Source organism: Acanthaster planci, unplaced genomic scaffold (assembly GCF_054643075.1).
Source record: "Acanthaster planci isolate LZ-2023a unplaced genomic scaffold, COTS_SCS Contig2, whole genome shotgun sequence".
NCBI lineage: Eukaryota > Metazoa > Echinodermata > Asteroidea > Valvatida > Acanthasteridae > Acanthaster > Acanthaster planci.
Window position 1 is genome coordinate 300,837 of NW_028257626.1, and position 22,230 is coordinate 323,066.

The 22,230-nt window shown below is 41.1% G+C and overlaps 1 protein-coding gene across 15 annotated transcripts in view; it reads left to right on the plus strand.

The window, feature by feature from the left end:
• The window catches only part of LOC110986867 (ryanodine receptor 2-like), a 188,975-nt gene that overhangs the window by 47,079 nt on the left and 119,666 nt on the right, over positions 1 to 22,230 (plus strand). For all 15 annotated transcript variants that reach the window (XM_087131551.1, XM_087131550.1, XM_087131563.1 and 12 more), the window contains exons 13-33: positions 5,538 to 5,582; positions 7,972 to 8,093; positions 8,764 to 8,888; positions 9,396 to 9,460; positions 9,911 to 10,046; positions 10,588 to 10,689; positions 11,837 to 11,955; positions 12,378 to 12,511; positions 12,739 to 12,977; positions 14,157 to 14,349; positions 14,823 to 15,033; positions 15,476 to 15,580; positions 16,097 to 16,200; positions 16,628 to 16,711; positions 17,395 to 17,554; positions 18,280 to 18,442; positions 19,218 to 19,302; positions 19,986 to 20,106; positions 20,930 to 21,026; positions 21,369 to 21,446; positions 21,932 to 21,990. In XM_087131551.1, the coding sequence (XP_086987677.1) occupies positions 5,538 to 5,582; positions 7,972 to 8,093; positions 8,764 to 8,888; positions 9,396 to 9,460; positions 9,911 to 10,046; positions 10,588 to 10,689; positions 11,837 to 11,955; positions 12,378 to 12,511; positions 12,739 to 12,977; positions 14,157 to 14,349; positions 14,823 to 15,033; positions 15,476 to 15,580; positions 16,097 to 16,200; positions 16,628 to 16,711; positions 17,395 to 17,554; positions 18,280 to 18,442; positions 19,218 to 19,302; positions 19,986 to 20,106; positions 20,930 to 21,026; positions 21,369 to 21,446; positions 21,932 to 21,990 (2,547 nt within the window). The remainder of the gene's footprint in view (positions 1 to 5,537; positions 5,583 to 7,971; positions 8,094 to 8,763; positions 8,889 to 9,395; positions 9,461 to 9,910; positions 10,047 to 10,587; positions 10,690 to 11,836; positions 11,956 to 12,377; positions 12,512 to 12,738; positions 12,978 to 14,156; positions 14,350 to 14,822; positions 15,034 to 15,475; positions 15,581 to 16,096; positions 16,201 to 16,627; positions 16,712 to 17,394; positions 17,555 to 18,279; positions 18,443 to 19,217; positions 19,303 to 19,985; positions 20,107 to 20,929; positions 21,027 to 21,368; positions 21,447 to 21,931; positions 21,991 to 22,230) is intronic.

Genomic DNA, 22,230 nt, shown 5'->3' on the forward strand with positions numbered 1-22,230 from the left:
CTATGGACACCGTGTGTTTATGTACATCATTTCTAGGGGAAAAAGTGGGGGCCAAAAAAAAAGTTGCATCACTGCACTACCGGAGAGTTTTTTGGGGGCTGAAATGAGTTCGCTTTTTCCAAATACGAACTGAAACAAAATTATTAGGTAAAAAAGGCCCTAGGCTCAGTTTATGGGATCTGGTCATATTTATGTGACAAGTACATGTAAAAGTAAGTTTGGAACCAGTCCCATGCTACATTCAGTGCGTGACACTTCAGCTGGTAACCTTCTTTTACTATGCAAATAGTTTCTTTTCTTAATGAATTTCTGCACTTAGCACCACTTTGAAATCAGCCCAAGTTGTAGAATTTGAGGTGCACAATTTGGGGTTTACTTGAAATCCTTAATGCACCTAATCAGGCAAAAATGCCTGTTCTGTCTGTATGTATAAACCTAAAGTATAAAAACAAACTGCCAGCACTGTTCTTCAGATTCCATTCAGCCAGATGTGACTCAAAACATGTACTGACGCAGAAAATAATAAGTTTTTAAGAATGATGGCAATTATCCTTGTATCTTTATATTAATGTGCCCCACTTAAACTAACCAAGGCTGTATCATGATCTGATTTTTAATTTACAGTTGCAATTAATAGTTAGCTGTCATATGAGTCATGACGTGACCCTTCGTGACCCAGCACATGAGACTTTTGCTCTGCAGTATTTGTCCTCTGGTGAAGTTTCTAAACGAGGCAAGCCATTTGCTATCCCTTAACCTGTCTCTGTCCATCTGATTTGGGCCTGCCCTTCTTACACATGTATGTTCCTTCCAAAGTGTCTCAAATGATAAAATTTTAGTCAGGCTTATCCCCCTCTTTTGTTCAAAAATTTGACCATGTAGCAATGAATCCGAAAGAGGTTCTCAAGAAATTCAAAAATTAAGGTGAGGGCGTGTGTATTTTTTCATCACCTCAATTTAAAATTTATCAGAGACAAGACACCATCCACTAGTTGGATGTGAATAGTTGAAGACGTACATGTTGATGACAGAAATGCCAGTTCCAGTGTTGCTGCTGTGCTGTTTTGTTGACAGCCATCTTTCTTTGCACTTTTCCTGGGAAGGGGGTGTTGACTGTCTACTCTCCATGCTTGCTAGTTACATGCCTACATGCAAAAAATGCAAGGTGTTTTATTGACAAGATTCAGAAGAAAAATTGGTTCCAGAAAGGGTTTTGCAGATGGTGTCTCAATGCTCAAGCCTGCCATGTTTGAAGTGTGGATTTTAACCATGTTAACTGCCTCGCTGTTGCTGCATGGTACCCTGTGCACTTCCACAGGTACTTGTACATGTCCGGTGCAGCGGGCATTGCATGGTATACTTCCTTGACTCAGTTGACGCTTGCTGTACAAAACATGCAAGTTGTATGGTCTTCTTATCCCTCGGTATAATTCATGTGAAAGGTGTTAATGTTGATAAACTAGACAGATATCTCTGCTATATGTACATGAAGGCTCCTCTCATAGTGAGAGATACCAATGCAATATGGGAGGGACCAAAATGTTTTTCCCAAGGAGTGAAGTTTGCATGAACCTTTCATTCAGTATGCAACAGAAATGCAATGTGTTAACTTGTCAATCATGGAATTTTCAAAAATGTAGTGAGTAACAGATTCACGTCATTATCATTGACAGAGAAGTTAAAAAAAAGTTTTGTCCCCCCCCCAAAATTACTTTCACTACAGAGGTTCATGTAGTCTTTTTATGGAGAGTTTATCCGGTCATTTAGCTTGAAGAAAAGCCTAACCTGAAGCATTTTGGACCTCATTGCCAACCATGTACCCAACATCAAAACGAAAGACAAATGAGACCAAAATGGTAACCCCTCTTTGCTCACGTGCTCGTTTTTGTGTACAAAGGTGTCATTCGTAGTGTGGACCTCTGCACAAAAGAAGTCCACATAATGCTGGGTACAATGGCATTTCGTGGACTTGCACATGTCCACATAATGTTCTCCCCTCTCTGAAAAACAGTTTCAGAGGCATTTTGGGGTCAAGGCTCTCTTGACCCAATGAAGAGGAACAGTCCAGGAAATCATCATCAAAAATCCAGCTCGAAGGAGTTATCCTAGTGAGAGAAAAAGGAGTAGTTATCTTAAACACAATAGAACAAAGGAATGTCCATACTTCATATGTAAAACAAGTATGGGTGTGTGTACGGTATGTCTGTGTTAAACATTAGTGGTACATGTACATGTAAATAACGTTGGCCATCAGAAATACTACATGGAATTTAATCCATTACACCCGACGTACACACAGTTTTAAGTAAGTTTTTTAATTAAACCTCCATGGGCAATAAAAAAATTTAAAAAAAAAGTAAATATCTGAAAATCAGTTTCTCAAACACCATTAAAATGTTTCTCTCGGAAATTAATTCTACTCTATTTGCTGCAATTGGCAGGGGTAGAACTGCATCAACACTTTTTGCTGAAACAGAACTATCCACTTATATTTTGCGTTTTTGTTTAATCAGGCATAGAAATGGTTTCTGTACTTGTGCACTTTATTGGTTTTGTCTATGGAGGTGTGAAATTGAACACGACATCTTTCAAATCTAAAATGGAATGCGACTGGCTCGCTTCCTATTCCCCCCCACCCGCCGACCCTGACTTGATTTTCTCAATCCTCTGGTTACCCTGAAGGAATTGAAAAGTAATTTTCAGAGAGATCCAGTGTGGCAGTCCACCATCAATAACATGATATAAACCGGAAACTTCTAGAGATCAAATGCTCGACAGAGTAAGATCATTCAGTCACCCTGATCTATCACTCGTTGAGGCTGTTTTTAATCTTGATTTCTTGAAACGCGTTGCCATCATCATTACACATTCTATGCAGACAGTGGTGCATGAAATGTCCTCCTGAAAATACCAGTCTCTGCAAGATTAAATTTTCTCCATTAAATTTTCTCACACCCATCCCCACAAGCTGCCAGCACATGTATTGTGAATCTCTAATTTTTTTTTATACTTATTTGGAGGCCATCAGTGGTAAGTGCCAATTACCTTTCTAATTGGCACTAATGTTCCTGGAGCACCCCCGGGGAGCCTCCGTCTCCGGCACGCAGGATTTGCCGCAGATGAGTTCATGCATTTTGGCTTTGCCTTTGCAGAACAGATGTGGCTGGGAACATACACACTAATTCCCTCATCTTCACTTGTCAACATGTCCTTGCGTGACTGTAGCCTTTCAAAGTTTGTCTTTGCTAAATATTGGGGAGTTTTCTTTCCGTGCCTGTCAGATTTGGTCGGATAGATTAATTCTGTTCTCAAGTGTTGCGTATTCAAGTTTACTCAATCACTCCACCTGACTCCACTTATGTTTAATACCCGTATGTCATAACAATGGAAATCTGCCTTGCTCTTATCCTTGGGTTTTACATCCATTTTGGGCACCTTCCCTTCTTTGGATGATCTTGGCATCTCTTCCTCTTTGTAAATGCTGGATCCACCACTGTTAACCCAATAAGTACATGTACAGTACATGTACCACTACTCACCTACACTGTATATAAAGGGTGCAGTAGGTGCTTTTTCATTAAAGTTAACATCAGAAATTGTTTACCTTGGAGAAATTCATCAAATGCAGTTTCCCTTGCCTGTCTGTATCTTTCTTAATCATTGCTTCCACCTCTTTCCAAATTGTCCTCGACGACTTTTTCCTTGTGAACATAACTGCTCCTAAAATTGTAGAATATACCCCTTTGCCAAACATACGTGTGAGAGTAAATAAGCATTTTGTTTTCATGCATATAGATGCATATAGGTGCTTGTCCAAACATCAAGTGGTTTACTCTCGTTTCCATACTTGCTGTAGTCTACTTTACACATGTATACCTCAGCCTACACCATCTTATCCCGACGGATGAACCGGGACTCTAATGATCCGTCATGTACTTTTCCGATCTGCACAAACATCACCGCAGCACTTTGCACATAATTAAAAAGCCAGAGGAAATTGTAAGGTCTTGTTGGCTGGTATGAAGGAGGGACTGTGCAGGGAAGTGGGATTGATCGGTGTTGGGAGAGAGTTTGTTTATTTTTTACCGTGTAAGCAAACGGTGATGTTATTGGTGACGTGCGTAATGGCTCTCTCCAGCAGTGTGTTTGGAAAATTGCCTGTCGGATGAGGGCAATTTGCCATCAAGGGTCGTTCAGGGAACAGCAATACCCTCGCGAAGTCTTCCCCATAAGCATGGCCATATGCACGCTCACTTGGGCACATACTTTGTTGAAAAACGACCTAGCCTTTTTGAAATACTTGATTGGCTCATCTCACGGAGCCATGACACCAAAAATGGTTCTCAGGAAAATTCATGGTTGCAGTAAAAATCAGTTGTAAACCAGTCACAAGTAATGTACTGTGCATACATGTATGTGTTTTGGATCTTAGCCCATTTTTGCTTAGTTCCAGTAGATATTTCAAATTGCTTACCAGATTGTTGTACTTCTCGAAATTGGCCTAGTATTTTGTCAATCGCACATGCTTCCGATTCACATAAATGCATACACATTCCAATTTTTGTGCTTAAAAAGGTGGAAATTTGTCACCACGGATTGCACTCTAGTTGTGTCCACATTCAGTCACTGGAACTTGCACTGTGCCCTCTTTCATTTTCTCATAAACTCAACAGTTAAATGAAATGTGGATTCCCGTGAGTCACCATGACAACAATATGGTCGATTCACAATAGGGCTGCCTCCAAGAGTTTGCAACACGCCGGCCCGGCACAAAGTGCAAAATCTGTTGACCCCATTTGCGTTTGAAAAGGGTTGACAAATTTCACGCTTTGTGATCGGCCAACGCTTTGCAAACTCTTGGAGACGCACTATTGTGAATTGCCCGTATTATTCCGAGACCAACAACTATGACAAAGATGTCACTTACATGTATAACTGGCATTCATTGGTTTTGGTTTGACCTACCGGTACTGATATTTTTGAAATGAAAATTCTTGGATAACACATGTAGATCAGAGTACATGCATTTGAGTGTGATGGCTTTTTACTGTTGGTTTAGGGTCCGTAAAGCACTGGTACACAGATTTTGGATTGATTAATTAATGTTATTTTTTAATGTGTTATCCAACACGAAGCTACCGGTAGAATTATTTTTGGTGAAGACAGTCTTTCAGTATGGTGTAGTGGCCTGGAAAGGCTACCGTAGATCACAAGTCACCTTCTCAGTTGAAGAAAGTAAAAAGATTGGTCAGAATCCCAAAGCTCAGATTTTTTGTGAAGTTTAAATGTGGGCATTAGTCTTTTTTATCATTAAATCTGGAAATATTGCACTGAAAGTGAATTGTAATTTTCTTTTACACTATTACAAACTGCAGTAGGTGAAAATATTTCATAAGTTGGCATGTCACATTCAACTTGGTCAGATATCTGACTGTTTATCACACTTGAGGATTGTTGCTCATGTTTCATCATGTTGAGCAAGTGGACGACAGACATTTTATTGCTAATTGGAGTGGTGTTTGTCTGATTTGTTGCAGGTGGAGGATACGTCCGTTGGCGGAGGAAGACCGGTGGACAGGAAGGTAAGGTTGTTTGGCCACGAGATTGAGATCCCCACATTGAATCTAAAACAAACGGTGATTGAGATTGTTGGCATTCCCTCTTCAGTAATGCAAGGCCCCTGTGTAATTACACGCTGTCCATTCGATAAGCCAAAACGTCTTGTTATCATGCAGGAGGAGGAGTTGGCAAATTAACCACGTTGTGACAGGATATCTGATGTTAGAATGTCTTGAGTAGCCCCCTTGTTGATGGTGTAGTGCTCTGAACGTTTTCTAGTTAAAATTTGTCCTTGTTTATAATACTGTAGGTTGGAGATGTGTGCTTGAGGAGTGCGATGCTGAAAAAGTTCTCCCATCATTCTTCTTGCAATAGTTCTCTCATCAGGAAACAAGCATGCATTGCTGCGTGCATAGTTTTCTCATGGATAATTTTGGGTCAGAAGAAAACTGAGCTATCAAGAATCATGGTTATGTTATTCCTATACGTGTTATTCGCATGCACTGTATTACCAAAAGTGACAGAATGACTAAACAGTGTTTCACCAAGAAAAGGCCAGTCGTCTATTCATGCAGAAGTGACAGAGGGTACTTTGTTAACTCTCATGCTCAAGGCACTTTTTTTCACTGGCATTGAGCGAACCCAAAAGGATTGTCCAGATGTGCGGATACCTGGTACCCGGTGGCAATGGTGTGCTTTTGGCCAAGTCTCTCTCTCTCGCTTTGTGTAACTAGTGATAAAGTGCACGTGGAAGGAATTAGTTGCCCAGTCTTCAACTCTGGTTTATTTTTGTGGGATTTATTGCTCAAGTAGTCAATATTTTAATGATGAGAGGCCACGTATGTATTGGTTGTAACACCTTCCACCCCTCTGACCCTAGGTTTGAATCCCACCCAGGCCGAGATGTGTATGTGGGTTTTAAGCCCCTGCCTGACTTTTGGGGTTTTTCCTGGCATATTCATCCGAGTTACTTTCCTCCCGCCTCTAAAATTGAATGTTATTCATTGTCGTCACTCAAGGCTCCCAGGCAGAACAGTTCATATAAAACTGACAAGGCTTCAATAAATGAATAAATGCACTACTCTCATGTTCACATCCTCTTCACACTAACTTTCACAGGGCATCTAGCCTTGGTTAAAGTGATAGTGGTTGAGCTCTACCTGCTTGGTCCTACAACCCACTTACTGTAGAAGTATTACCGCTTGATGAGTTCTGGTTATTACATTGCCCACAGGAGAGAAAATCCTTCTCAGGTGCTTTCACTTTGTGGTAGACTCCGCAGCGTTCTGTCACGAGAAGAATTCTTCATGCACAACCGCAATGCCATTACTCGTGTCGTTTCAATCATTTACAGTCCAATTACCTTTCTGTCAGAACAAGTATGACCGAACCTCAGTCCTGTTGGATTTTCCCCCATGATCGGTGGCATGTTTCTTGAATTGATCTTGATCATTAAAGATGTACTGTAACTTCTCAGGGGGACCTTGCCGTTTGTGACTCCTGTTCCTATTTCGGGATTACAAAACGAGGTCACAAGCCAATATGTTGCCCGCACGATGTCCAGCGCATGGTGTTTCTGCTTATGAGCCTCCAACTAAAGCTAGAAAACTCATCCAAAAGTTTGTTTCTGAGCGATTGCAAAAGGGTAGGGGGTGCTGTCTGTATTTTTATGCAATAGCACAGACTAATACATGTATGCCTAAGGGCAAGTGTGTGTGTGTAGTCCAGGGTGAGCTGGCTTGCGAGATTATATCTTATGGTACCACTGAAAAAAAGTCATTCGATGAGGAGAGTTTGTTTAAATAATCATCACTGCACGATTAAGGTAAAATAAACAACTGTCAATGAGAACCACTGTACAAAATGCTGTAGCTTCTGACAGGGAAAACATTGAAGACCCAAACACTGACAAATTCAGTGTGTACCTGGGTACGTGTACGTGTGTCCTCTTTCTCGAGTCCCACCAAAGCAGGCTGGTGCCTTGCACTGAGTAATTAGGCAGTATCTGAATAAATTGGCTATGGCTTGGTGCAGCACACATGTCTACTGGAAATGGTTCCAGTGGCATCCATAGGCACACATGTTACTGATGGCCTGAGCCTAGTCATTTAGATGCAGCCCTCTGGTGCTAATAACACATCTCTCAGACAAACTTTTTTTTGTAAAATTTACATTACTCAAAACCAAACTTCACTTGTGTAGTATTCACCAGCTGTACTTTTTGCATATTTACTTGTTTTAAATCGAGGAAAGAAAGTGAAGTTTGGTGACTGGGATCACTGCTCAGAAAGTTTATGCCAACTCACCAAGCAGCTTCTCAAAATTTTGTCCAAGTTTGGTATCGAAAATGATCTTGAGCATATGGTTTGTGCATGATTCTGAATGTTGATCATGGTTTGCTTCACTGAATAGGTGGTCATGCATCGTGATGGCCACATGGATGATGGATTCTCAGTGGTCCGTGCCCGGGACGAGGAATCACGCTCAGCTGTTATCATCCGCAAGAGCACATCTCTCTTCCATCACTTCTTTAGGTCAGTCCCCACCATGCAGCCAGTGCATGGTTCCATGGCACACTGGTGCTGTGTTCAGTGTCAAATATATTGGGCACTGTCAGTGACACATGGTGTACACAAGTAGTAATTGCATACTAGGCAAGCTTGAACGTTTTATACATGTAAATGTCAAAAGGTATGAGATAAAGGCAGATAGAGCCGGCAACCATGGCATGGACGGAGACCATTTTTATGCTGTTTTAGAAAGAATTCCTGTTTACTTTATGAGAAAATGAACCTTACTCTTCAAGCCTACAACATACATGTACATGTATGGTGTATGGTTGCTAACTAAATGCTTTCCCACTGCAATGATAGCCAGTCTCATGGGAAGTTAGGCATGTGGTTACATGGTACTTTGACATGTTTTGATTGGACCCCTATTCATGTCACCCTAAACAAGGCTTTGTTAGCTCCCTGTGGAGTAAAAAAAAAAAAAATTAAATGTTGTGCATTCCATTGATGAAGACAAAAGTTTTTACCTCTTGGAGGTAAAAAGTCGCTCATTCAGTTTGTTGGGTCTGTTGACAATGTAAAAAAGCAAAGAAATGAAGGTGCCCTCTCTTGTGGCTTATTTATGAGAAAACCAACCTTAACTCTCTGAGCTGAAGCTACATTATTGAACAAAGCTGACTCTTTTTGTCCACAGTGCCTTGGAGTCATTACGGACAGATGATGACGAGCGCAGACAGTGGGAGAATTTCCCCCTAGAGTCGGTGACCGACACCTTGCGGGACCTGGTTGGGTACTTCGCCCTGCCTGGAGAAGAGAGTGGTAAGCATGACAAGGAAAGGAAATATTGCAAGAAGGAAATGTAGGAATAATTCAACCTAACCTAGCAGTTGTCAAGTTCGTTTGGCTCCACCTTGTCTGGCTTTGACAAGTCCGAGGCCAAACCTAGTAAATGAATTGTGAAAATCTCAAGTTGGTCCTGTCTTGCCGATGTACATTTATCATGCCCCCTCATCAGCTTCAACTCAACTCCATCCATCCAACACTGCTATTTTCCACCAGCCAGAGTTTAAACCAGACAAATGCCAGCCAACATGTTAATGGTCAGCACAGTACAGATCCAGTCCTTACTTGAACTGAACTTAACCATGCCCATTGAATGTATTCAAATCCAGCTTCACCAATCTTGGCCACCAAACCAGTCCATCACTCGCACCCATGTCAACCAAGTGAAACTTCTACATACCCAACTGTGCAGATTGTATCATTGCAGAAGTTAAATATTTGCCAGTGAAGTAGCTCCTATGGTAATCTTTGCAATGATTTCAGATCATGAAGAGAAGCAGAAGAAGTTGAAGGCTCTCAAGAACAGGCAGGACTTGTTCCATGAGGAGGTTTGAATTATTTCGTTATTAGCCTAAGAGTCTCTCTTTTTTTAAAATGAAACCGATACAACTATTTAGAGAACAAGTAATGAGCAAAAAAAGGACTTAACTTGAAAAATGTGCCTGAAAGTGGGGAGAAATTTGACAAGAATTTAACAATCTTTCACAAAAATTGACAAAACATTTCCCAGCCGGTGTTGTGGTCAATTACATATCCACAAGTACTACCGCAGTCATGCACTGATGAATGATTAAAGCATGGGGCATAAGTAGTACAACACGGTCACTATATTAAGCAACGTTGTGACATTTGACTGGGATTCAAGCAAATTTTTTTATCATTGTGCCGGTGGACGTTGCTCAGTACAGCTTCATCCATTTTTATTTCATGAGGCTCTTATTCAATGCATCAGCAATCATCACATTTTCCAATGCCAGCTTGAATTCTCTCTTCTTCAGGGAATGGTTAAGCTGGTCCTGGAAACCATAGACAAGATTAGTATATATAAGAGTGGGCGGGACTTTGCCACCATCGCAGGAGAGGAAGCCGGCCAGTCATGGGAGGACATTCTCAACTATCTGTACCAACTCTTGGGTGAGTTATATATTTGCACTCTCTGGAGGGAGTTGTATAATAAAAACGTCTGACTCCCTGTAGGAATTCTTCCATGGACTTGTTGGACTAGATTGCAAGCCAGAAAGACATCAGGTTAAAACTGATGTTTATCTCCATTTCCTTGGCACCCATGGAGGCAAGTTGTGGTAAAGTGGCTTGCCCGAGGACACACCAAACCATCATGTCTGGATTGAGCCCCTTACCTTCTGATTATGAGTTGCAGACATACATGTAGCCACTGGGCTGCAGTTCTCTCCTTTGGGGTGCTCTGCCAACAAAATTAAAAGGATCCATAGAATTGAACAATTCTGTGATTCCTCACTGAGATCAGCCGAATGCAGTGTGAATTCTCAGGTTTGGATTTATTTAGGTTGATTCAGCATGTAAGTTCATCATGTAGTTTTTACGTCACATCCAATAGGGTTCACAGACATCCATATGTGCTCTTTATAGGGGGGATAAGTTGCTCTTTAATTCGTAGAAAGTGTGACGTTAATCCATTCCTTATCTCCCCTGACAGCTGCCATGATCCGAGACAACCACAACAACTGTGCGCTGTTTGCTCAAGCAATCCGTCTCGACTGGCTGATACAGAGATTGGAGAGCCAGCAGGCATCCAAAGGTTAGTGAGAGCCTTGGCATTTTGGGGACAGACATTTTTTTTTAGTAGGTGCTCAACTGTTACCAGAAAAGTTACACTGACCTGAAATTTCACTGCCCAGATGAGCTGATGCTTTGATGTAGTGTGGATTTATGTTACTGCATTACAGTGTTGAGCAAGGGCTACCTCTTAAATTATCAGCAACTTCATAAAAAAGATGGTGGTTCATTAAACAAACAACCTTGTCAGAACCCTTTCTCTGGAACCAGCTTGAAGTTCATCTTAGAGAGTCTAGGAATGTGGAGAGTTTTAAGACCGGGCTGAAGACGCACCTTTTCAAACAAGCATTTTTAATTTCTTAGTATTGATTTTAATAATGGTACATGAAGGTTTTATTTATTTATTTATATTTTGATGTAGAGTACCTGGGAGCAGCTTGATGGATTGGGCGCTTTATAAATGTCAATTATTATTATTAGTATCATTATGAAATTGGGATGCCAATAGATGCAAAAATGGAACAATAAAATGGTTTATAACTTTTAAGCCGCAGCATGAAAAATAACCATTAAAAAAGTATCAGAATGTTCAAAATAGACGATAAAAGCATTGAACAATTTACAAAGTATTCCCAGATCTGTCGTCAAATATTGTAATTTTATAAGCCTAAATGGGACCAACGCTGTATCTTACAACAGGCAAAGAAAAACCCTGGCAATGTGGCTGGTAAGCCATGAGATGCAAGTTTTAAAAGTGGAGACTGACTTTTCTTGGCTGAGCAGCCCCATGAGGGTTAGCTTACACCCTATATTGACCATGTCATGCCTGATGATACCTAAACACACAGGGAATCCTGTGTCGAAATGCAGAGGATGTTTTAACGCATTCCAGTTTGAGTGATTCTCAGTGAGTTTGTACACACACAGGTCCTTGGAGGTTGAGCCTGTATGGAGCCTTCAAGCGATCTCGGTCCCGGGCCATGGCTGGGTGCTGTAGCAAAATCATTGCAACATGCGATAAGAAAAGTTGCACAAATCTTAAACAAATGACAACCAGGGGTTGTAAAGTCCAACTTTCTGACGGACTGATGCGGAATTTTCAAAGTTTTTGCCAATATAACATTTATATGAGGAATTAGAATGTTTGTAATTTGAAAACATATTCATAGGTGTTCTGGAAGTTCTTCACTGTGTTCTAGTGGGAAGTCCAGAAGCTTTGAACATTGTCAAAGAGCAACATATCAAGTCTATGATCTCACAGCTGGAGAAACATGGCAGGGACCCAAAGGTAAGTAGGAATTCTGGGAAATGGATGATTAACAACATAAGCATAGCGACTATTGGTTGTTAAGAGATCTGAATTTAGTTGATTTTCCTTCACTGAAACACAAGACACATGGCAGGAATATAGTGATAAGTGGGAAATATAAAAGATGAATAAGAATAGATTGAGGTGTTTGACTGCAGGCTGTGAACAAATTTGAATTCTTTAGCAATTATTTGTGTGAGGTTCATTCCTTGCTTCAGTAGAGTGATGCTGGCTAAACTGATGTCTATGGTTGAAATTAGTGCCTTTAATATGGCTCAGATCTGTGCAAAATATGAAAATTTGATTCTCTCTGCCTTAAAGGTGGGAGACGTTACCAACTCTTCAAAATGTTAATATCGATGGTTTTGTACATCTTTCTGTAATGTTTTTATTCATCAAAGGTGCTGGATGTCCTGTGCTCTCTGTGTGTCGGAAGTGGCGTGGCAGTACGAGCCAATCAGAACCTCATCTGTGACAATCTGCTGCCCTCACGGGACCTTCTGCTGCAGACGGCCGTCGTAGATGAAGTCGCAAGGTTTGACTTGATATTCTGTGTCATTTTGAATTCTGTGTTGCATTTATCCTCTCAGTGTTGAAAAGGAAAAAGAGCCAGTGCTGTTGTGTGTCTATGCTAGGATATGTCTTCTTGTGACGATGTGACAAGGTTGTGCTCATTCTGACAAAATACTCTAGGTATTCAAATCAAGCCAAATGCGCAAACCATCTTTCCACATTTTAATTCCTTGAATTTCTGTTCCACAGTATGAGACCCAACATTTTTGTAGGTCTTTCTGAAGGCAATGCCGTCTACAAGAAATGGTACTATGAGGTGTCCATCAGCCAGATAGACGGCGCCACTCCCAGACCGTTCAAGTTCCGTGTGGGCTGGGCTAACACGAAGGGTTTCTCCCCTTCCCCCCGGGGAGGTGAGGGGTGGGGGAGCATAGGCGTAGGCGACGATCTCAGCTCTTACGGGTTTGACGGCTTAGGCCTGTGGACAGGTTGGTGTTTAATTTTTTTTGAAGGGGGAGGGGTTTTCCTGTATTGCAGTCATTGTCTTTATTGAGGGTATTTTGTTTCAACCACTTGCTGCCGGGGAGCCTGGTTTCGGAGATGTCCGAAATCGGATGAAGGGAGCTGGGCCCTGTAACGAAAAACCGTACCGGGAACAAAAGACCGAGCTGCTGAGAATTGCCAACATTTTTTCAGTTGTCAATAGCAGAGGAAATCAATCATTGTTTTGAATGATTATACCACTGTTTTTGGTATCAGCATGAGTGGATTACCACCGAGGACAAAAGTGCCCCAGCGCTCCAGGGGTGAGCGATACAATACTGCTGCATGCTAATCTGGTCTGCATTTGAAAAGATGCCAGCAGCGCACTGGGTCAGTTTGGGGAACAAAGAATTATGTAACACCACACAATGTGGACGCTCTTTTGAAAGCGGCAGGTCTGGCTGAAATATTCAGCCGTCAATAGATGTTGTCTGTCAGATTAGAGTAGCCACCAGACAGTCATTCGTGTGGGTGTAAACGTCCAGTAAATGAAGTAATGAATTTCAAAGAATTTTGAAAATGGAAAATCTTGAAAATCCCCCGGATATATGTCATGCAACTTCAAATTAAACCCGGCAGCATATGTTTAAAGGTTTGGAGCCAGTCAGCATCCCTTTGAGGTTAATTTGATGATTTATAATCAGAAGACACAATCTTTAATTATCAGGTTCATGGCATTGCCAGTGTGGTTGTGTCGATACCCCAGGTGTGATTCCTTTCCACGTGGCATTTTTTGGTCCGTGCCTGCCTTAGAGGAAATTGCTGAGTGTGGCAATCACATACCAGTATGGATCCCAGAAATTGAGTCTTAAGGCCATTTTGTTGAGTAATTTTGTTTTGGTATGCATTACAGGGAGCAAACTGTGCCTTTTGTTTAGATGTATCGCTCCATTTGGCATCCTGATGAAAATTGGCACCGAGTGGTCGAAAATTTTTGAGGGCTCCACTTGATTGTTATCGTGCATGATTCATTAAAGCCCTTTAATTCAAAGGTGCTTGTAGCAACTGGTGTTTGTCAAAACAATAATAAAAATTGGCACCACCGGATTCAGCTTTTCTGCACTGTAAACATCTCATTCGATGGTTGAAGCTGCAAAAAGCAATGATTCATGTTGTTTCTTAAGGGGGTTGCTGCAAAGCAGCCTCTTGGAATGGTAGCAGGCCCCTCATGAAAGGGGACATCATTGGCATCTGTTTCGACTTCAGCGGTCCTACAATCCTCTTCCACGTCAACGGCAACCCGGTCAAGGCAGCCTTTGAGGCTTTCGACCTGGATGGCATGTTCTTCCCTGTTGTGACCCTGTCTGCAAATATCACGTAAGTTGACTGCCAAACTTAGGTGGGTGCAGTGGTTCTTTCCTAGTCACTCACGTCTGCAGTCCACATGTGGATTGGGTATTCAGTTCCTATCTTATTCTATTGGTTTTCCTTCTACCTTTCAAAGTATAGCTGCTTCTCATTGGCTCTGTACAGGCCTCTTCTTGAGACAAATAAGCCAAAAATCTATACTTTTCCCAATGACATTCTCAATGCACATGGATACACCCGAGGCCTTGAACTTCAAATGTCCTGAGCAAAACAATGTCAGGTCCAATAAAAACTTCAGAGATGTACTTGTAATCAGTGTCGATACATGACAAGTTTCAAAAGGAACAGGCGAGTGACAGCCAAGGTCTTAATGGGTTTGTCTCCCCCCCCACCATAAGATGGTCCAAGACACTTGCTCTTTAAGAGTTTGCCTCCTTGAAGTGTTCACCAGTCTCAATGTTGCCTTACCCTTCTCCATGCAGCGCTCACATTATCCTTGGTGGCAAACAAGGGCGCTTCAAGTACACGCCCCCAAAGGGCTTTGCTCCCGTCTACGAGTCCCTCATGCCCAAGGAAGAGCTGAAGATTGAGAGGTGTTTCTGCATTGGCGACCTTAAGGAGGGCATCGTGACGGGCCCCAGTCCCAGCCGCGATCACGCCAACTTTGTGCCGGCGCCTGTTGACACTCAGAATGTGAGTCATTTTTTCCTTGAGTAATATGCGAGGGAATCCAGTATTGTTCATTATTTGTCAATTACGTACCAGTTGCATTAAAACAAAAAGAATCAAACTTATGAAAAATAATGTGCGTTTTCTCCAATATATAAATTTAAGCTCACAAAGCTTCTTGTGCCAGTATTGCACTGAAGTTGAGCGTGGTCATTTTTCAATTGAAATTTCTTCAGCTTTGTTCTGCTGAGGTCACAGTTGTTTTTCTCTTCTGTTCATGTCAGTTCTTGTATACCTATTGGCAAATTTGTCATTGTGAATATAACATAATGAAATGATTGTAAAGATCAAGCTTTCCCCTTTTTGGTGAAAAATTGTATGTTTAGGGTTGTAAGATTGCATCAAGCCAGTTTTGACATGATGTAAGAAATAACCCGGATGCATTCTTTCTGCAAATCTGCTCCAGGTGGTTCTTCCAGGTTACATAGAAATGCTTCGAGACAAACTGGCTGAGAATGTTCATGAGCTGTGGTGCATGAACAAGATAGAAGCAGGCTGGAGCTGGGGACCGGTGAGTGTGCAGTATGGTATTGGCACTGGTAGAGGATAGGATGTGCTACTGTTATTGCTCTCCTTGCCGTTACACTGCCTAAATACTGAAGTTGCAGTCAGTTTTGCCTCCGTTGTCCACTTTTTGGTTTGGTCCCTTTGTATTTATTGTCATTATGGTTGTTTCATTTGAATTAAAAACAGCCCAAAGGCTGAAAGCATTCAAATTTACAACAGGTAGATGTAGTTAAAAACATTAAACATACAATTGAAACATCAAAATCATAATTTGATACATACAAAATATGCTTGAAATATAAACAGTAAAAGAGACTATAATGTGAAAATGTGAAAGTGAAATAGGCCTATGCCACTTTGTTGTGATTAACCTTTAAAAGAAAACAATACAGATTAAATTCTGGGAAACAATTTAAATTAAATACAAGTAAAGAAATTATTTGTGAAAGTGCAGAGCATAATGTGCATGTTATTCATTTTTCTTTCTGCATTTGTAAATGAATTTTGTTTTCTGTCTCAGGTCCGCTCTGACACCAAGAAGACCCACCCTTGTCTGACATTCTTCCACAGCATGACAGAGGAAGAGAAGAACTTTGACAGCACCATGGCTTATGAGACGCTACGGTAAACTTTGGCATACTGCATTCTGTAGATTGAAATGATTTAATATTCAGATATTGACCACAAGGAGTGGCATAGTAGAACAGGGCTTTTCTGAGGTCATGTCTTAGCTCATTTGATGGCAAAATATAAACTTCTACCGATCACCACAAGAAACTGGTTTTAAAATTTGTTTTGCCACGCTTTCACCCGTAGAGTGTGCATAGTTTGGGAGATGTCCGAATCATTAAGCCAAAACTGATCCAAGATGGAGAGTTTGGTTTCTTTTGGTTGAAATGCTCTTTTTCCATCCGTAATGTGTAAATGACAAAGGACATGCACTTTTGACAAATCGGGTCATTCAGAAGTCGGATCCCACAGAATGAATCCATTTCTATAAAAATTATTCAACCGTCCAGTAAATGTAATTATTCTCATTTATCATTCACAGAACCCTGATTGCACTTGGATACCACATTAGCATCGACGAGGAGTCATCCAAGGCAACGCTCAAGAGGCTCCGCCTACCCATGAAGTGAGTGATACATTGCGACAATCAGACTCATATATTGGTGCCCAGCAATCATCACTGTATTGTCTAAACCAGCAAAAGGGCAGTTCTGCAAAGCTTGAAAACAAGCTACCGGTACCAGTGTCATTTCAAATGGTTACCTCCGTGAAATCTGGTCTGTTTAGCTCATAAGGATTCCCAGGCTCTGGTGCCACAGTTAATTGTCATTGTGAGCACCAAGTCCTTTGCAATACAGACAATGCATCAACATTTCATCAGAGTCTGAATTTCAGACTTCACAGCTTCAGAAAGAAACCTGTGGAGTTTATTACTAACTGCCTTGTATTGGATTTAACCCCTTTGCGACGGATGACGGTAAGAGCCGCTGTAAAAATTGAGATCCTCAGCCCGCTTTTCAGCTATTATTATCGGCCCACGCTCAAGTGAACATGGTGAAAGAAGGCACACCTTGGCTCTTGTATATATGGTGATGGGCCTTTGTGTGTTGCTAAGAAAAGAAAAGGCAGAATTTCCATCATAATCATCAGGTTCTGTTCTACCCTATTCTTGAAAAGTTCTAAGAACGGGGAAGATTTCCAATGGTTGCACAGTAAGCGTGCAAGAACATTATGAAACATGGTCATCCTCTACAGAGTGATACACAAAATAAGATCTTGCGTGTAACCAGTTTTTGTCCATTTTACCAGCTACGTCATGTCCAACGGCTACAAGCCCGCCCCCTACAACCTCTCCACCATCACCCTCAACCCCAAGATGGAGAAGCTAGTGGAGTTGCTCGCCGAGAATGCTCACAACGTCTGGGCCAGAGACCGCATCAGCCAAGGCTGGACCTATGGCCTCTCAGATGTGAGCCAAAGGCAGAGATATCTTCTAAATTGTCATTTACTGTGGCAAGCAATTGAACGTATAGCCTTCTGAGTACATGTATATTGTTTCTGATCACTGGGACCTTTCTTGACTACAGCATTCAACTTAATCCTCATTTGCTCAGCATACATATGTTCAGGCTATAATACTGTGTACTGTATTTTGTAGTCGAACATGTTTTTTTTTATAGTTTTTATTTGTCTCAGTTGTTGGACTGAATGCCAAAGTGAATCAAACAGTTGTAAAACCATGTAAATTTCACACACGTGTGTATTCATTCATTGGAAATTCACTTAAAGTATGATTAGCATTATGTGAATTTCAGTCATTTTGTCTCAAAAGTATTTCTGACTTTGGGTGTTAATGGTGCACTGTGTTTCTTGAAAGATGTGTTCTGAAGAAACAAGAATACAGCACTGCTGGACAATCCTTTTTGTGATTATGGATCTTCTGTTTCACAGAGACAGTGAAGCAGTCAGCACAGCAAAAGCTACCTCAACCATGGGGCAAAAAAGTTGCTCAGTCAGTGACGTAACGATGCAAATCTTCACGTGCATGCAACTGTCGACGCATTCAAGTCGCGAAATAGCGCTTCAACAGCTGCAGGATTTTCTGTTTATTGGAAGTACCGCTCTCATGCTGTGCTGTAAAATTGGGCCCTGAACTGACTGTTTATTCTTTCCACTGTTTACACCGTCTTCCAGGACTCTACATACAAGCGCAACCCCCAGCTGGTGCCTTACAGCCAGCTTGATGATGCCTCCAAGAAGCTCAACCGTGACACCGCCAGCGAGACCGTGCGGACCATCCTAGGGTTTGGCTACACCCTGGAGGCACCACCAGACAACCAGGAGTCAAGCTTTAGAGGTAAGGAGATTGAAATCAGGTAGTTCTTTTGTAGCATTTACATTTCTGGAACTGGTCAACTCGTGGAAGACTATTACACTGAATACTCTTGTCAGCCATCTGCTGTCCATGACAAATCCCTGCAAGTCCATCATGAGTCCATCATGAGTCCATCGTGAGTCCATCATGGGTCCATCACAGGTCATCCAGTCTCAAGCCAAGTCGCAAGCTATTCAAACGAACATCCGACATAAGCATTTATTTGTTATTGCTCGCTCATTTATTTCAGAAATGTCTTTTGAACGGACTAGTGATTGTATTTGTGAAGGGATTCCTGAAAGGACTGGTTATGAATGTGACTACATCACTGCTACTGTCAACCCAAATAGTTCTCTGATGCCAATTTGGTGGAGCTGCTGAGCTTGGAAGTTTGTTAAGCAGGGAAAATGCTTGCTCAGAAAAAGGTCACCAATTTTCCACTCAGTACCTCCAAAATATTGGATCCTGCTTCCCACACTGCTTCCTGCAAGGAGTTTCTCTGTACTTGACACCAAGTCACTTGTCGCATTGGACAGGATGAGTATGGTGACTTAGCATCGTAACTGCTGAACAAGTATATTTTATTCCTCTAACTGCTTCAACCATCTTTGAGTTGCGGAGGTTGTCTTATATGTTGTCAATCAATCCACCGAGTTTTTTACACCAGCGTCATGTTTCTTGCAGAAGCCAACACCAGCTCCTGGTACTGAAGATGCTCTATTGGTTTCTGTTATATTTTCCATTTGTTTTCCTGAAGGTCTTGTACGGGAAATCTCGGACACGAAGCAGAACACGAGAACCTTCCGTGCAGAGAAAACATATGCAGTGACCTCTGGCAAATGGTAAGGTCTCATGTTGTTCTTGCTGTTCATATGATGTTCAGAACTATTCATAAGTACACATTACTGAAATAGGTTGCAACAACCATTTGACTAAGTATTTTTTGTCAATACAATTGTGGAAAATGATGTTGAGTTTATTGTTCAATTATGCCTTCTGGTACATTCTGCATTAAATCTGTGTGAAGCTCTAAAGGTGGCTGGATTTCCTATTGTAAAGATGTGTAGACCTTTGTTCTTGGCAGCATGCCACAACAAACATGAATCTTGATATGACCTTATTGCTGTCTTGTATCTTGTACTGTTTCCCGGTTGCATCACTTCAAATTATGGAGCAGTGAAATCATGCACAGAAACACAGCCTGAGTGACAAAAATACGCACAAAATGACAATTTGGGGAGTAAGTGTCACCCTGTTCAGAAAACTGCTTTTTTACCTAGACAATAAAGTTTTGTACGCATAAAATCCTATTTGTACGCATTCAATAAGATATTTGTTGTGCAATGCGGTGAACATTCCTGATATGACTCCATCCTCGGTTCTTGTGAATCGTCACTCATACAGTGCATTGCCCATCTCCTGAAGACTTTGCTTTTGAGGGTCAAAATACCAAGAATTGTGCAAGATGTTAAATGAAGTGTCCATAATCTGCAGACATTGTGGAGTTTGACCCTCATTTTTGCAGGTATTATGAGTTTGAAACCCTGACTACCGGTCTGATGCGGGTGGGATGGGCACATCCCTCCATCAGTGCTGATGTGGACCTGGCTACAACCGGCAAAGCATATCTCTTTGATGGGTTCCTGGTAAGGATTCACAGACCAAGGGTTTTTGTGTGTGTCTATGTTTTTACCTTAAAACATTCTGACCCCCCCGAATCCAAATGCAAGATTTAAAACTCAAATAAAATTCGTTGTTTTTTGGCTTCGAAGCATGTTTAAAAATCAACATTTTGGGGGCATCTCTAAAAGAGAGTGACTGACAGTGCTTACAAAATTATACTGGCAAAGCACGAATGTAATATCAAAACAATGCGACATTGCTGTGAGAAAGGGTTTTTGGGGGAGCGTTCTAAGTCAACACATACTCGAAGTGTGAATTCTTTAACATTATATTACTGGCTGAAACAGAAGTTAGGAACTTGTTTGAGTAGATCTTTGATGGTTGGCTCTTGAGTTTTGGTAAAGCTGCCATTTCCCAAAGAGACTTAAAAGAATGACAAAATTAGAATGGCTGAGAATGCTCTTTAAAGTGTTACAGAATTTGAAAACATTTAGTTCACATGAAGTATTTCAACATAACAATAAATACGTAACCGTTTCAAAAACATCATAAATTTAATGTTTACCCCATTAATTGTGACCCCAAAATGAATAAAAAGATCGTGCGTTTCCCCGCCCACAAGACAGTGTTTGCCTGTGGGCCAAGCTACATCAAACACAATGTGGTCTGTTGCAAGCGTGCGATACTGCATGTTTTTTGTCCTGAGCCTGATACTTCACGTGAACTAAATGTTTTCAATTTCTGTAACCCTTTAATGCTTGAGGGAACAGAAGAGACCTTCATAAAAGAGAACACTGCAAGTCTGTAAGATATTTACAGTGATAATTTGAATTTTGTTTAATCCAGGCTCGAAAGTGGCACAACGGCTCAGAAAATTTTGGCAAGACTTGGCGTTCAAATGACGTGATTGGATGCATGCTGGACATCACACACAGGACAGTCAGTGAGTGCAATCTGATATTTAACAGGAAAAATAAGGGGATCAGCGTTATCGTCACCAACAGCCTGCCATGCCTGCTAGGTTTCCTCCGCAGTGTTGTTACGCAAATAGCATGTCCAACATAAATATAAATGCAAACGGTTCTCAAAAATTTACACGAATGCTTTTGTATGGATAACTTTATTGCTTAGTTGATCATTGAAACCAACCTCTGCCTCTGGTTTGTGATCATCGGTTTGTGTACCACAAGCTCTGCATAGCACTTGGTAAACAAGTGAAGTGGAAATTGACTTTGTAACTGTTAACTTTGGTTCAAACCATAATTTTTCTTTCTTTTTTTCTGAGGTTTTACCTTGAATGGTGAGTTTCTGACGGATGCCAGTGGTTTGGAGACGGCTTTCAGAGATATTGAAGTTGGAGAAGGTAAGATGGAGTCCTCGGCTTTATTTAGTGAAATTTTGCATGATAACTGATATAATTTAATCAGTCATCCTTCATACAAGTTGACCAATTTGAGTTTCCTTATGTAGAGTATGCCATTTAATCTAAGACCATTTCATATGTGTATTGGGAAAAAAGTCGACACCTGTGAGCTTAGCAGCATTCTCTTTGTACAAGAATTTGATTGTATTTTTGGATTTATGTGAGTTGAAATTTTCAATAAAAAAACTGCAACGAGTTTATTAATGACAAGTCTGAGCCTACACATTTGTATACACGTTGTGCTACCCTTTAATAAATGAAAGATTAGTCAATGGGGAGAATTCAGCCAAGTTGAGGGGCGCCCTCTCTGAGGCAAATGCTTAAAAGTGCAGGTTGTTGGGAATTTCTCCCAGTGAGTTGAATTCTCTAATTGATAACTTTGAATTCTGTAATTGACATCTTGCGGTGCCTCTGTTTTTTTGTAGGTTTTGTTCCAGCTTTTACGCTAGCGTCTGGCGAGCAGGCAAAGCTCTGCTTTGGTCAGGTATGTTCACCTTTGTTATTAACTTCTTTCATTCCTGCATTCAGGATTTTTAGGATTGGGTGAAAATAAAGTATGCAACGACAACTAGCATTTTCATGAAAGGAATTTCTTGCCATGCCACATTCAGAATTTTAGCTACATGCACCAGTGGTTGGCATAAGGTGGCCAAACTTACAGAGGCAAAAGGATAATTTAAGAAATGTCAAAAGATCTTTTGCAGCTATCACAACACCAATTAAT